Below are 16,005 nucleotides of genomic sequence, written 5' to 3'. Positions count from 1 at the left end.
ATAGGTCGAATCCATCATGCAAGGTAATCTAAGCAAACTATCAAGTTACACAACTCTAACCAACCTTATGCCTAGCTCAATGATACCATATCGAAGTGAAATGGGAAGTAGAAGTACTACAAACATTGTACCAGCTGCTATCGGCCTAAGTGGCTATATTTGTTTCAAGGTTATCATGATGGTTTCTTAAAACGTGTTTTTTACTGGACATATACATCAAATTCATCAAATTTTAACACGCTCACACAAAAAAATGAAAAATATTGATCCTACCTTAGTTTTTTTACCTTACGCTTTAAATGGTAAAATTAGGATTTTCTGGTCAAAGGTTTGATTTTAAGGTCTGTATACAAGTTAAATGTTTTGTTTCTTTTGAATTTTAGTCTCACGAAGTCTCTAGTAGACTAAGTATAAGAAAAGAAACTTGCTAACACACTATTTTGAAATATGAAAAAATTACAAATGCTACCCCATTGAAAAACGAAAAAAAAGAAAAGAAAAGGCTTCAATCAAATTTAAACATTCCTTAAAAAATTAAAAATTATTGATCATGACTAAATTCTTTTATTTGAGGTTTTAAATGATAAAATTAGAGTTTTCTTGTAAGAATAAGGTTATTAGTGTCTTGGACACTCAAAGATTTTGTATCTTTTGAATTTTAGTTTTCCTCTCATCTCTAGTAAAATAAGAATAAGAAGGAAAAAAATTCCTAATTTGCCAACTACCTTCATTTAAAAAATGAAAAAAGTCGTCAATGATACCCTTCTAAAAAAAAAACATAGAAAAATAGTCACCGAACAAAATTTTTAGGATATTTATTTACTGAACATTTGTGTTACATTCATCGAATTTAAACCTTCCTCACATTTGGTAGTAAGAATCGTTCATAATTATCCTACAAAATATTTGAACCGCGTGTTTGATTAAGTTTTAGAGGATGGGGGCTTGAAGGAGGAAGCCTCCACCCAGCTTCATTACACCAAACATGAACTTGAGTTCTAAATCCAAAACTAGAGGAAGCCGAGGCCATGCCCAAATAGGCTCTAATAACTTGATTTGTAGATGTGAAGCACCAAAATATCCATTTTTATTAGATATGAGAAATGTGCTAAAAACAAGCCAAACCAAACACAACCCATGCGGTTCTTTTACTAAATCATCCTAATACCACTAAAATCGGACTCCTAACACGATGCTTCCCATTCGACCATGCAAGTCTCCCAAACATAGCCCCCCGACGATAATCATTTGGCACTCTCTTCAACACAACCGAGAAGCTCTTCTCTTCACCGGTTTTAGTGAACTTCAAAGTATTTGGCTCTACTGAAATCGAAACTCCTGATGGTGCCTTGACATTAGCAACATACGTGCTTGGACTTCCCACATTCTTCAGTCTTCTTTTGATCCTCACTACTTTTGATCTCATATTATCTATCGTGATTGATGGATAGTTCAAATCTGTTACTTTGAATTTCTTTGAACAAACAAATGAAGTATCATTCGAGAATAGCTTTATTTGTGTTTTGTTGTACCCTCGAGCACATAGGTAGTTCAAATAGTCTTCAATGGAGAGGTCGTAAACAAGGCCTGGATTTGCTGCATTGTTTGGGTTGACATGGCCTGCACCATATGCAAATGAGTTTGCTTTCTCCTTTCTTGAGCTTCGTATTGGATTTAAGTTATTGGCTTTCGTTCGAGCTGCCAAACAAATCTATTAGTTTTTCAAGATTTAAGTCAAATAGTTTTTAACGCAAAATAATGCAAATACGGTAAATAATATCTCTTATTATTTATTGTTTGAAAATACACTAGTTTAATTAGTCCTTAAACTTTATAATGATTGAAGAAGTTCAAGTAACGAACCTGTAGTCATGATTGCAGATCTCATAATTGCTGGGCTCCATTTTGGATAAAGGGTTTTAAGAAGGCCAACGATACCAGAAATATGAGGGCATGACATAGAAGTACCAGATAATATAATAAATGGAACTCGTCGTTTATCAAAAGGTGCACCAGTTGGTGATGTTGCTTCCGAATAAGCGGCTAATATATTCACACCTGGTGCTGTTATATCCGGCTGAAAATCAAAAAAGATAAATGAAAAACTCAAAAAAAAATTTATGGTTGGCAGCTGGCACATTAAACTTTGTACTAAAAAGTTACTCAAAACCCACCTTGAGCATTGAGGGTTCAATTGTGTTGGGACCTCTGGATGAAAATGTAGCCATAATTGGTGCTGGTTTGACTCCCGTTTCTGTCCTCACATGAGTCACGTAAGCCATTGGAGTTCTAATTCAACCACAAAACTTGACATATGAGTCCTACTTCAACTTTCTTAAACTTCTAAATTTGTGTTTAATAGGTCATACATTTAAAAGTGTTGAAAAAGTCATGAAAACGTTTAATTCCTGTATCTAATATATCTGTAAAACTTTATAAGATGGCTAATAACTCATACGATATTTATTAAAGTTTAAAGACCTATTAGTAAAAAATTGAAAATCCAAAGACTCGTTGAACTATTTTATGAATTGAGTGACGAAATCGAGACATACCTAAAAACTTTAAAACACATGTAATTTTCCAACCAAAGTTCATGAATAAATGGGAAAGGTGATGGAATATGATGGATTAATTACTTGGTAGAGTTTATGTATTGGTAGACTAATTCACCATCAGCGAAGCTTATATGTGAAGCAGGAAGTAAGTGTGCATCAGCCATAAGTCCATCCCCATCTACTTCGTCATCAACAAGAATCATCCCAACAGCACCTGCTTGAGCAGCCATATAACCTTTGTCCACTCTTCCATTGTTCCCTCTCCGGCAAACTACAATTTTTCCTTTTACCTTTTTAGGATCAAGAGACCCTCCAAGACATAGTATGCTACAAGATCAAAATAAAATTTGCTTAATATCATGTGGTTATTGTAATTTTGTTTGCCTTGAATCTTGAAACATACACCGTAAAAAATATACTCACGCGTCCATATCAGAGTTATTGTTGTTTTTTGCATCTAAAGCACGTATCAATGGATAAAACTTCTGAACTGGCAATATTTTATTAGAAAGACTTTCACCCTGATATTGACAATCGAAGATAATTAAAGACAACAAAAATATGATATATATATATATATATATATATATATATATATATATATATAATTTAATACCATAAAGAAATTCAAAATGAATTTATATATTATGGATCAATACACAATTAGAATTTATACAAAGAGCGTTAAACACTTTAACTATCTAGAGTTAACAAATGTCAAACACTAATATGTTAGTTAAATTAAAGTGTTTGTGTTTCATAAAAGAGTACCTTAATGTGTCTCTTGTCTCCAAGTGCCACGTAAGTGGTAAAAAGCCTGTCAGTTGTGCTAGCTCCCACGGTTATCAACCATGGTGCGACATTTGCAACAGTGCCTGGAGATGGTCCTGAGTTTCCAGCAGAACAAACGACAGTGATGCCGTTCTTCACTGCATGGAAGGATGCTATAGCTATTGGATCATCATGAAATTCTAGAGGACTTCCACCGAGTGAAATAGACAGAACGTCAACTCCATCGCTAATGGCAGCTTCAAAGCCAGCCAGAATGTCGGACTCAAAGCACTCACCAAGTGCCACAGGAGGCCAACATACTCTATAAGCAGCAACAAGGGCTTTAGGGGAACCCCCTTTTGCAGTACCATTACCATTCCCAAAAATATTTGCTTTTGAAACGAAATTGCCTGCAGCGGTGGATAAAGTGTGTGTTCCATGCCCTTGATCATCCCTTGCTGTTGAGTTGAGAGGCCCCACCATCGATGCATACCCTTTGTTGAAATACCTTGCCCCAATCAGCTTTCTGCATTTTAAAGTTTCAATTTTACATCAATATCGAATTTGCTTGAACACAACACAAACACGATCAAGAAAGTTCTATTATCGATTTTATATAAGAAGAAAATTCAAAATATGATGAGTTTATGCATTTATAAGTTAAATTAATATTAACTTTATAACACTAGTGTTGAGCGTATATCTACCAACAATAGTTTCTAATATGTGCTTAACGTATTAGTCAAATAAAAATGTCCGTGTTTCTTAGCGTAAAAGAATTAAATAGAAGTGAAGTAACAATATGAGATTTGATGCAAGTGACCTGTTACAACTAAAATTGGAGCCACCTTCACAACTTCCTTTCCATCTTTTTGGGATAGGTCCATATCCTTCGTCACTGAAGCTCTTTGATTCTGGCCAAACACCTGTATTGATCCCAATTACAAGAAGAAAAGGTATCCAAATTATTACCAAAAGAGTGTCCAAGAACTTACAAGAGGAAAGCAAGACCAACCTGTGTCAAGGTTGCCGATGATTGTAGATTCACCAAAACTTGCAAGATTCCAAATTGAGTTTGAAGGAATTCCATCATGATTCTCGACTCCAAGAAAACTCCACGAGTTTGTTGTATGCAGTTTTCTTCCTCTGTTTTCATGTACTGATATCACATCCGGATGTTCTAAAAAGAAAAAGAGAGAAATATGATCTTTATAAAATAGAAAAAACAAGTCTTGATTAATTACTGTTTCGTTTTTTAAAAGTAAGCTTATAAACAATACTTTCAAATTATGAGTTTCTTTCATTTGTTAATTTGTTATTTTCTTTTTAAATGTTTTCAAAATTGATGGTGAATTTTACTTCATTAGAATCGGATGAATTATTTTACTTGCTACATCTTCTGCAACTTTCTGATCAAGAACAGCTGCAAAACCATTGATATGTCTATTGTACGAGTAAAAGATTGCTTCCTTAGCTGCTTCATTGCTGTACTCGGAAACAAAAACATAAGAGCGTAAATGAAGAGTGAGAGTTCAACAAATCTACACTACATGATTTGAAACGAAAAGCTTCACCTTCCTAACACGGATCCAAGTAGATTATAGTGAGTTTGTGTTGCAAGTTGGAGATCAGCCGCAGAAGGATTCAAGCCATGTGAATGTGATCCCAAGTAAACAATATAAGACTGCACAACATAAACGTTTCAATATCTAAAGCCCACTTAATATAAACATTAAAAAGCATTTATAAGTGATGATTGAGTAACCTTCTTGGCTGCAATGGTGGATGTTTGCAAAAGAGCAAAAAGAAAGAATGAGAGAAGTAAAGGAGGAAGATTGAAGGCCTCCATTTCTTTTCCTCTTTGAGAATAATGATTCCTTCCTCATCCTTCTTACTGTATTTATAACGTTGATGAGTGTTTTGTTTGAAGAAATTATTAGAATAATTATGGTAAGAAAATGAAAATTATTTAACAACTCATCCTCCTCCAAAAACATGGAATCAAGAATGAATACGTTATGGTTATATGGTCATGTCCCATTTGACAGCCAAGATCATCCTCTTTAATTTTGTTCATACTACCTTCCAAAATAGATACAACTTTTTAAGCAATGGAATCTCTCCATTTTTCCCCATATTTGTTGTTCTGATTCGGTAAGGAAAGCCTCTTTCTTTTTCTTTCTGTAGGTGATTCGGGAGCAGATGCGTCTCTATCTTTGGATTCAGAGTCGATTTTCCTGATTCTGGGTAAGAGGTTTAGTGGGTAATATGCAATGTGAATTATACAGATCACCTCTTTCAGTAGCCTCTTTCTTTCAAGATGTTTTGTGGGTAATATGCTTTATGACGAAAAAATCCCCCTCTTTCTTTCAATAAGTTTTGTGGGTAATAAGCATTATGACGAAAAATTCGCCCTTGCAAAAATATAGGATGGGGCAGAACAAAAACTAGATATGAAAACACTCAATAGCAATAGAGGATCCTTTTCAAAGGGGATAGAGCTTGTGATATCCCGATTATACGAGGCTCCAGCAGCTTGATATCGAGTGTTTGTTGACCGGTTAAGGTCTGGGAACGTGACGTTCTAGCAAATCAGGAAACAAGCTATTTTTCCCCACTCACCTTAGCGATTCACCCAACAAATAGCTGTTGTGTGAAGCTTTCATCCGCTGGCAATACCACTAAGTTGCGGAAACGGCCCACAGTGGATTGTGACTTACTTGCTATGATCCATTGTATTCTCGGATGAGATGGATCACAGACTCAGAGGTAAGGAGTTCTAGTAAGGGCGACCTTATTCGAGGCTAAAACGTCAAAAAGCTCAAGAGGCAAGACTTAATAAGCTGTTTCCCTACTCGCCCAGCAGCTGTCACCGAAGGAAATGCCACTACGCCTTCGGCGTTGGCACTCAGTGGATGGAGCCCTACAGATTGTTCTTCTTCGGATATTATGTTAACAACTACGAAAACCATCACATCCGAAGGGAAGACTTAACAACCCGCGATAGGAGTAAGGTAGTAGCCTATTCACAGTAAAAGGTCAAAAAGCTCAAGATGCAAGACTTAATAAGTTTTTTCCTCACTCACCTTGCAGCCTTATCTCTGCAGTAACCGAAGGAAATGCCACTACGCCTTCGGCATTGGCACTCAGTGGATGGAGCCTTACATTAAAGATTGGGTCTCGGATGGTATATGTTAACAACGACGTCAACCATCACATCCGAGTTTTACAAAGCAATCTTAGTAAGGAGTTAGGTGGGAGCTTATGAACTGTCTAACGTCAAACCTCAGTATCTCTACGCCGCGCTGCAGCCTTATCTCTGCAGTAAGCGAAGGAATTGCCACTACGCCTTCGGCTTGTGCGCACAGTGGAGGGTGCCTAACCGTAAAGGAGGGTCCGGTCAACGATGATCACACATCAAAACCATCGGTGTCAGAAGGTTAAGGAGTAGGTATAGATTGGTTATAGTTAGATGTTTGTGTTTGTGAGAATGGTGATGTATCTTTTGTGAGTATGATGATAGGTATAGCTATCACGTGTTGACTAGAGTGTCATTTAGGTGTAGTTTGTGTAAGTGTGACCGTAGTGTGTATTTGAGTGATATGATTTATGTGTCTGTTGGTGTTTATAGAAGTGTATGTCTTTAGAAAGAGTGTATTTATGTTTTGTGAGAGTAAAGTGTTTTGTGGGGAAAGGTTGTATCCCTATTAGGTATCATTTTTGTGAAAAAGTACCCTCACAAAAATGATACCTAATAGGGATACAACCTTTCCCCACAAAACACTTTATATATATATATATATATATATAGTGATATGATATGAAATATGTTATGGTACGAGATATGTGATAAATTGACATGTTTATGATATAATATATTGTGATACGATGTTATGGTATGATATGCATATGATAAAAATTGTTATGTCTGGAAGGTATATTTATGTAATTTGAATGATATGATTTGATATTATTGACATGCAAAAGGACAAACTAGCATGGGATACAACCCTACCGTATGCATGAAAGATATGATAAATGATATGATAAACGACCATTCATCCTTCACGATAGTACGGACGTTACGAGGCAGAAAAACGATCATTATGGTTATCATAATGTTACTATGATTAAACAGGAAACCGATCATTATATTTATCATAATGTTGTAACAGTCAGGCAGGAAAACGATCATTAATTTAACTTAGAGCTATCATGACGGCTACTACTTCTAATGGGTGTCCGACATAAAGAACTCCCAGAATATGCTCGCCAGATAAGATAAAGGGCACTGCAGTTTGCAAACTGGTGAGTAGATGGGTTACCTCAATAATTTATTAATTTTTTCAACTTTTTTTGTTGTTGTTAATTTAGGATTCCCAATTCATGACCATAAACATTGTAATTTAAAATTTCCCTTTTAAGCTATTTAATTTCCGTTGAAAAGATAATTTTTTTAGATTATTTATGAATTTGTAAAATTACCGTCTTTATTCTTACCTCTCAATTTTGTTATAATGTCGGGTAAAAAATGCTTGAAAAAAGAGTATAAATTTTTTTTATTATATTATTTAATTTTAAATAATTAATTATGTTTTGACTATTTTATTTTTATTAAGTTAGATTATTAAAATAATTTTAATTCTATCCAATTTAATTTAATTGATTTTTAATTTATTTGGTAATAAATCTTAACATTTATTTTCAAATAAATGAATTTAGGTCTAATTCAAGGTAGAGTAAATTATATTAAATGAGATATATTATAAAATAATATAATTGAAAAAAATAAAGTAAAAAGGAAACGATAATAGACAAAATTTTAAAAATCATATTTTAGGAATAAATAATACAAAATAAAAAATAACAATAAAATAAAAATAAAATAAAAACAATCGAACAAAGGAAAAAAAGTTTATTTTGCAATTTATTAATTATATTTTGATCTTAATTATTATAATTATTTTCTTTTCTTTTTTATTTTTAAAATTTCATGAAATAGTATTTATAAATTTTCTATAAATAAAAAAAAATCTAAAAATATTAGAAATATGTAATTTCGAACTTATAAAATTTTGAACCATGGAAAGATGTCAAATACATCTAAAATTTAATAGCTTTTGATTGTAGCATTTTGAAGGAAGTCCCACCTACGTGTTCAAACTTCCCTTTTCCTTTCGAGGCCTTGTATACCTCTCAAATTTTCAAAATTTCTTCTTCTCTATCATGATTGAAACCTCGAACTTCTCATCCATAACTATGCATTTTTAGTCTTCGGATCCACCTGCAACAACTTCACTAATGACTCGACCTCTTCATCTTTACCATCTGGCTACTTCTACTCCTTCTTTCACAATGTTTTGCACAAAAAATAAGTTCGGCCACTTTACCATAACTTCAGCTCCCACGATTTCCCAATAAAATCCTTTTTAAAATTTATAATTGATTTCCAAGTTTACTACTCAACATTCTTCAATTCCACAATATAAATAAAATTATTGATGTTTACGAGTAGATCTAGAAGCAAGATTTGGAACCTGGTTCTAAATTGACTCACTCCATCATCAAACTTGATGAAGGCTTAACTCGAATGCAATCTACCATAAAAATTACTTAAAATCTTATAAATGACAAAAATTTAATTATTTAGGTATTCATAGTCTCTCCAAAATAAACTTTAACAAAAGTATTTTATAATTTCAATTTTATTTCAAAATTTTTAATAATATTCTTAAATTTGTAATAAAACAACGTAAGAAAATATCCTTTTAACTCTATTATATTTGAAATCAAATATTAACTAAATTAATGTATATTAGATTTGTTAAAGAAAAATATGTGTTTGAAATTTAAAATAAATTCAAATGAGTTGAAATGATAATGGATTCAAGCAATAACAAACCAGACAATGAGTCGATCTAGTTAAATAGTGTCGATCATGGATTCAAGCTATAGCAAACAAGAAAACTAGTCGATCTAGTTATTTACATTTTAGACCGTTTAAGATAAAAGAGGGAAAGAGAAAGATGCATACAATGGCTTAGAAACCATAGAATTTGATACGAAAACACATTTTCAACGACCACCACCACATGTTTTTTCTTCTCCTAAATCATCCCAAATTCACTACAATTGAGCTTCTTACATGATGCTTACCATCTAACCATTTCAAAGACCCAAATACATAGCCTCGATGCTTGTTGTTTGCCACACTCCGGAATACAACTTTGAAAGTCTTCTCTTCATCGGTTCGAGTAAATTTCAATGTATTTGGCTCAACTGAAACTAAAACTCCTGGGGGTACCTCCACCTGAGCTACATATGTGCTTGGGCTTCCCACATTCTTAACTGTTCTTTTGATTGTCATAGGTCCTGATTTCATATTGGGTATCGAGATTGATGGGTAGTTAAAATCTGTTAGTTTGAATGACTTTGAACAAACGAATGACGTATTGGAGAATTTACTGAGTTGTGCTTTGTTGTAGCCTCGAGCACATAAGAAATTTAAATAGTCATTGGTGGTAAGGTCATAAACAAGGCCAGGATTTGCTGCTCGGTCGGGTTGCACATGTCCCGCACCGTATGCCAATGGGTTGGCTACAAGCTTGGTGAAATCTAGTATCGGATGTAAGTCATTGGCTCTAGTTTCAGCTGAAGAAGCGAAGGAAATGTTATTACAATGGGTATGAGCACAAATAACTTCTCGAATCACCATGGAACTCTAATTGATTACGCTAAATTTGATTATATCAACACTTTAACGCAGTTAATCCTTTATATCTTAGCCCAACTATTTACATAATGATTTAATAATTTGAGATTTAATAATTTGAATGTACCTGTGGTCATGATTGCAGATTTGATAGCTGCTGGACTCCATTTTGGATAAATGGTCTTGAGAAGGGCAACAATACCAGCAATATGCGGACATGACATGGAAGTGCCAGATACTACATTAAATGGAATTCGACGGTTATCAAATGGTGAACCACTTGGCGATGCATCTTCTGAATAGGCTGCAATTATATTGATGCCCGGTGCTGTTATATCAGGCTAAAGAAAAGAAAAAGTGAGATACACACTTAAGATTTCGAGTTGAACATTGAATATTCTACGGTAGAAACACAATATAAATAAAAAGGAGAGCAGACGTGGAAACCTTAAGTATCAACTCCTCGATTGAACTGGGACCTCTAGATGAGAATGAAGCCATAACAAGTGCAGGTTTGATTCCTGTCTCTGTTCTTACATGAGTCATGTAAGCCACTGGAGTTCTGGTTGTTAAAGTATAACGATAAGTTTTGTGACTAAGAGTTTATTAGGAAATACTTTCTAAGTGCTTAATTTATTAAAAACACTTTTTCAAACCCTTAAAAAGTCATTCAATTTCAATAGATGAAGTAATTACTTGGTGGAGTTGATGTATTTGTAGACGGTTTCGCCATCGATATAACTTATGTGGGAGGCAGGAAGGATGTGTGCATCGGCTACAACATCATTCCCATATTTCTCGTTGTTGGCTAGAATCATCCCAACAGCACCTGCTTTAGCAGCCACAAAACCCTTGTCCACTCTTGCATCGTCCCCTCTAACGCAAACTATAATCTTCCCTTTCACCTTTCTCGGATCAAGAGACCCCTCCACACATAGTTTACTGCAAGGATGCATCACAATTTCCTCATTAGTGTTCTTACCTAAAAATTGAACATTTTAGTTGAACTTTAAAAGTACATAGATCAAAAATGGACTTTTCAAATGCATAGGGACGAAAATGAACCAAAATTAATGTTATATGGATCAAAATAATATTTAAACCTATACTTACGCGATTTCAACAGCGGCATTGTTAGCTTTCGCATCTGCGGAAGTAATCAATGGATAGAATTGCTGAGCTGGCAATATTTTGTCTGAAAGACTTTCTCCCTAGTGTTGATAATTTGAAGATCATTAAAGATGACAAAAAAAACTTGAGAAAATAGAGTAATAAAATGAGTACCGTGATATTCTTCTCGTTTCCAAGGGCCACATAACTAGTAAATTGTCTGTTGATTGTGCTAGCAGCCACAGTGAAAAGCCAAGGTGCCACATTTTCTATGCTCTGTGGATCGGGTCCTGAGTTTCCACCCGAGCAAACGACAACGATCCCTTGTTGAACTGCATGGAAGGCTCCGATCGCTGCTACGTCGTTGAAAAACTCCATAGGACCTCGACCGAGTGAAAGTGAGAGAACATCAACACCATCAGTAATAGCAGCTTCTATGGCAGCTAGGATGTCAGCATCTGAACACTGACCACCACGAAATGTACGCCAGCATACTTTATAGGCAGCAACAAGGGCTTTAGGCGAACCCCCTTTTGCAGTACCATTACCATAACCAAAAACGTTAGCTCCCGAAACGAAACTGCCTCCGGCCGTGGATAAAGTGTGTGTTCCGTGCCCTTCTTGGTCCCTTGCTGTGTCAAAGCTGACATCAAGGGATCCTGCAAGGGCGACAACACCTTTATTGAAATACCGTGCTCCAATTAGCTTCCTGTTGCAATGAAAATTAGAGCCCCCCTCACAACTTCCCCTCCACCTAGAGGGAATAGCCCCATATCCTTCATCACTGAAACTCTTTGATTCTGGCCACACGCCTATACCAATCCAAATTTTAGAATGGTCAAAAACTTAGAAATAAAACCCTATAAAATGTTTTCTTACCGACATATATATATATATATAAGTTATACTTTCATATTTTATTATAACTATATAAAAAAAAATAAAAAAATACTATAAAAATTCTGGACTTTTAATAACGGGAATGTTTTCATAGAAATATATATAAGTTATAGTTTCATATTCTATCACAACATCCATTATAGCTATTAAAAAATGTTATAAAAAATCTCAGACAAATCTTTTCATAACAACGTATATAAACTATAGTTTCATACTCTATTATAGCTATAAAAAATCTCAGACTTTTAATAACATAGAATATTTTCATAGCAACATATATAAATTATAGTTTCATACTCTATTATAGCTATAAAAAAAACACTATAAAAAATTCCAGACTTTTAATAATATGAATGTTTCATAACAACACAAATAATTTATAATTTCATACTCTATTATAGCTATAAAAAAAACACTATAAAAAGTCTCAGACTTTTATTCCTAGCAACATAAATAAGTTATAATTTTATACTCTATTATAGCATCCATTATAGCTATACAAAAACACTATAAAAATTACAGACTTTTAATAACATGAACGTTTTCATAGCAACATATATAAGCCATAGTTTCATACTCTATTACCATCTATTATAGGTATAAAAAATTGCTTTAAAAAATTCAAGACTTTTAATTACATGGGCTGTCACAACGTATGAAAAACGCTATAAAAAAATCTATAGTAGCATTTTTCGTAAGTTATCGTATTCATTATTTCTTGTAGTGATAATCAGGACCGACCTGTGTCAAGGTTGGCAATGATGGTAGATTCACCAAAATTTGAAACATTCCAAATGGAATTTGGAGGAGTTCCTCCACCATTCTCTAGCTCAAGAAATTCCCATGAATTTGTTGTGTGCAGCTTTCTCATCTTGTTTTCCTGAACCGATACAACAGCGGGATGTCCTACCATGATATGTAGCCAATTAGGCAGCAAAATGAGTATCGATTCATATTAAGTATTGGATCGAATGATTTACTTGCTAGATTTTGTGCAACTGTGTGGTCAAGAACGGCAGCAAAGCCATTGATATATCTGTTGTAGGAGTAGAAGATTGCTTCCTTGGCCATCTCATTGCTATACTTGAAAATATAAGAAGATTAAGCAAATTGGCAAATAAAATGTAATGACATAGACTAGAAGCTTCACCTTCCTAACAATGATCCGAGCAAACTATAATGAGATTCCGTTGCAACTCGGAGATCGGCTGATGACGGATTCGAGCCGTGTGAATGTGATCCCAAGTAAACAATGTAAGACTGCACGAGATGAAGAAATGAGAAATAGGATTGAAGAAAGAAAAAATCAAAATAATGGTTGATCATTGGCTTGCCTTTTGGGTGGCAATGGTGGATGTTTGCAACAAAGGGAAAAGAAAGAAGAGAAGAATCAATGAAGATAGATTGAAACCCTCCATAGCTTTGTTCGTGAAGCTTATGAATGAGCAACTCCCTCCATTCTTTTCCGCTTTATAATAACAAACCTAAATGGCCTATGCTTCATTTGACTCTTCATTTTTATTTAAAGAAAGTTTTTAAATGAATTGGTGCAATTTTCGAAAGGAAATGAAAAACATTTAAAACCATTCATAGCCTTAATCATCAAATTAAAATCTTTTGGACCAATTCGAAATTTTGGATTGGTTTAGTAGCTGACTTAAACAATTTGAATAAAGTTCAGAAGCCACTACAACTCTTTATTTTCGTTCGGTTGTCAGCTGTTTTTTTTTTTTAAAAAAAAAATACTACTTATATATCATATATATTATATTAATAATTAAAATCCCGCGTCACTAAATAAGTTACAAACAAACCCTTTTAATCTTTGTAATAATCTTTAAAACTAAGATTGAGTTGCAACCCTATTTTTGGGCTGATCAGGTTGGACCAACCAAGAAAATGTTAACCTGCAAACAGATTCGATTTTTTTTTATTTTCCAAAAATTCAACCTAACCTATATTGAAAAAAAATAAACTAGGTTGACTGGGTTCTCGAGTCATTTGAATATCTCGAGTATAGTCCATGACCTCTATTAATTTTATTGTATTTTTTTCTTCCGAAATGAAAATTTTATTATTATTTTATAATGATTACTTTTATCCTAATGCGCTGTATTTTGTTTGTTTTTTTATATGAAACAAAAAAGGAAAAAAAAAATGAAGGGATTGTGTATTTATAAGAAGGAAAGTTAATAAGTTTATATAATTTATAATTACCCTAATTTAAATGGTGCATTGAATTAATGATATATTTAACCACAAATTAATTCAAGGAAAACGGATATTTTTCCTCTTTTGCCCTTTTCATTAATCTTCCCCATTTTAATTTCTCTAATTGGGTATGTGTATTCTAGGAAGTATATATAGAATCGTACTAATGGTTAGGGTATTTTTGAGAATTTAAAAAAGTTTTAAAAACTAAGAGTATTTTGAAAGTTTTTTTAAAATGGTTTCGAAAGTTAACTCTATTTTTTAAATAAAGTATTAATTGTTTCATCAAAAACTATCAAAAACTAACACGTAAGTATTTTTAAAACTTTTTTTTAAGGAATAAAATGAAAAATAGCTTCAAGAACGTTGAACAGAGGAGAGAGAAAATTCATCGGAAAATTTCGTTGTGCATCATGTGAAGAAGAAAGGATCCGACGGATCTAAATACGGGTCGGTTTCACCCGTGGCCTTCCTTGCCTCGTTACAGCAGCCTGCAACCAACACGAACCGAGGTCCAACCCATACGGTCAATCCACACAGCCTGCAGCACCCGTGACCCATGACCAAAAGCCTCGACCTAGTCCATCTATAGTAGTCGTGCCTGTAGCAATCTGAGAAATCGAGGCCCAAATCGCAACCTAGCGTGCAACCCGTGACTATAGGCCATGTCCCATGACTCGCGCCTCGACCCGTGCCTCAAACCAAGAGGTAAACAGAAACGTGGGCCACTCCTATTGTGCCATGTGTCGACCTACATCAAAAAGAAGCCCTCGACGTCGAGGCTCGGCTAAGGTACCCCAATTTTTGCCCAAATCCCACCATTTCGACCATCTCGGACCTGTTTTCGACCCTAATTAAGATAATCGAGGTCATTTTAATGTTGTATTTCACATATGTCAATTGAAATTACTATTAATTGTGAAATACTAACGAAAGGTGTCGAACGATCCAATAGGAAACGAACCTCGGCAACGTTTGGAGCAGCTTTTGAGGAATGGAAGTTAACGTTTATTGAATTAAGAAGAACGCAGGCTAAGGTCAACCAAGTATGTGACCTTACTATAGTATAGGCTAGAGACTTGTTTGCTGTATGACGTATAATGTATGATTATGACGTATGATGTCGTATATGAGTTATATGATGATGTATGATGATGGTTGATGACGTGCTATGATGACTATTATGTATTTGATGGCATTATGATGATGATGTATGATGATTATGATGCATGATGTTGCTACTTTAACATGTCAATGTTTTTCATATTAAGCACGATGTATGTTGTGAATGCCATGTTGCATTATGTCCAAAAATCGGCCTATGACACAACCCTATAGAGTATGAATAATGATGTTAAGATGAATAACTAAAGCACATGTATTACTAATAGTAATAGAGATGAAACTAGGGTTGTGTCAGGAAGACATTTTAAGGACGAAAAATAGAGGGACCTCAGGCATGTTTGTGTATACATAAGCATTGGAATACTTCCCATTTTTATGATGATGAGTACGGACGCGCACATTACGATAATGACAGTAATCATGCAGAGCATGACACTCGGGGGTCTGCTGACCTCCAAACGTCACTATGGACAACTAGCTCGACGATGATGGGTCCAGGAGGGGTGCGAACCGTCTGGAGATTCACACTCGTACATGTGAGTCGTTTGTATGGAAGTACTACACATCCAAGTTAGTTCAAATCGGAGGTCACCCCTAGGAAGAGATAGTAATAAGTCC

At 34.5% G+C, this 16,005-nt stretch overlaps 2 protein-coding genes across 2 annotated transcripts; both read right to left on the bottom strand.

Moving 5' to 3' along the window:
• Window positions 1-1,156: 1,156 nt before the first annotated feature.
• Window positions 1,157-5,424, bottom strand: LOC111438770 (subtilisin-like protease SBT5.4). The gene is made up of 11 exons (XM_023076647.1): window positions 5,095-5,424; window positions 4,904-5,013; window positions 4,717-4,814; window positions 4,345-4,509; window positions 4,153-4,255; window positions 3,330-3,855; window positions 2,982-3,079; window positions 2,640-2,885; window positions 2,175-2,289; window positions 1,864-2,077; window positions 1,157-1,698 (listed from the first exon to the last, which is right to left on the bottom strand). The coding sequence occupies exons 1-11, from the start codon at window positions 5,176-5,178 to the stop codon at window positions 1,157-1,159; spliced, it is 2,301 nt and encodes a 766-aa protein (XP_022932415.1). The 5' UTR covers window positions 5,179-5,424.
• Window positions 5,425-9,437: 4,013 nt separating this feature from the next.
• On the bottom strand, window positions 9,438-13,476 carry LOC111438768 (subtilisin-like protease SBT5.3). The gene is made up of 10 exons (XM_023076645.1): window positions 13,386-13,476; window positions 13,202-13,311; window positions 13,032-13,129; window positions 12,793-12,957; window positions 11,326-11,963; window positions 11,155-11,252; window positions 10,738-10,983; window positions 10,489-10,603; window positions 10,169-10,382; window positions 9,438-9,980 (listed from the first exon to the last, which is right to left on the bottom strand). Exons 1-10 carry the CDS (start codon window positions 13,467-13,469, stop codon window positions 9,442-9,444), a joined length of 2,307 nt encoding a protein of 768 aa, XP_022932413.1. The 5' UTR covers window positions 13,470-13,476; the 3' UTR covers window positions 9,438-9,441.
• Between the last annotated feature and the right edge of the window lie 2,529 nt (window positions 13,477-16,005).

Source organism: Cucurbita moschata, unplaced genomic scaffold, assembly GCF_002738365.1.
Source record: "Cucurbita moschata cultivar Rifu unplaced genomic scaffold, Cmos_1.0 Cmo_Scf00082, whole genome shotgun sequence".
NCBI classification, from domain to species: domain Eukaryota; kingdom Viridiplantae; phylum Streptophyta; class Magnoliopsida; order Cucurbitales; family Cucurbitaceae; genus Cucurbita; species Cucurbita moschata.
This window is presented reverse-complemented; position numbering and strand designations above follow the sequence as displayed.

Coding starts and splice junctions, on each gene's coding strand:
- LOC111438770 (XM_023076647.1), bottom strand. CDS start 5,178: ATGGAGGCCTTCAATCTTCCTCCTTTACTTCTCTCATTCTTTCTTTTT. Junction 4,815..4,903: donor CTTGGATCCGTGTTAGGAAG/GTGAAGCTTTTC, acceptor TTCCGAGTACAG/CAATGAAGCAGCTAAGGAAG. Junction 4,510..4,716: donor AGTTGCAGAAGATGTAGCAA/GTAAAATAATTC, acceptor TTTTCTTTTTAG/AACATCCGGATGTGATATCA.
- LOC111438768 (XM_023076645.1), bottom strand. CDS start 13,469: ATGGAGGGTTTCAATCTATCTTCATTGATTCTTCTCTTCTTTCTTTTC. Junction 13,312..13,385: donor CCACCATTGCCACCCAAAAG/GCAAGCCAATGA, acceptor CATCTCGTGCAG/TCTTACATTGTTTACTTGGG. Junction 12,958..13,031: donor AGTTGCACAAAATCTAGCAA/GTAAATCATTCG, acceptor ATATCATGGTAG/GACATCCCGCTGTTGTATCG.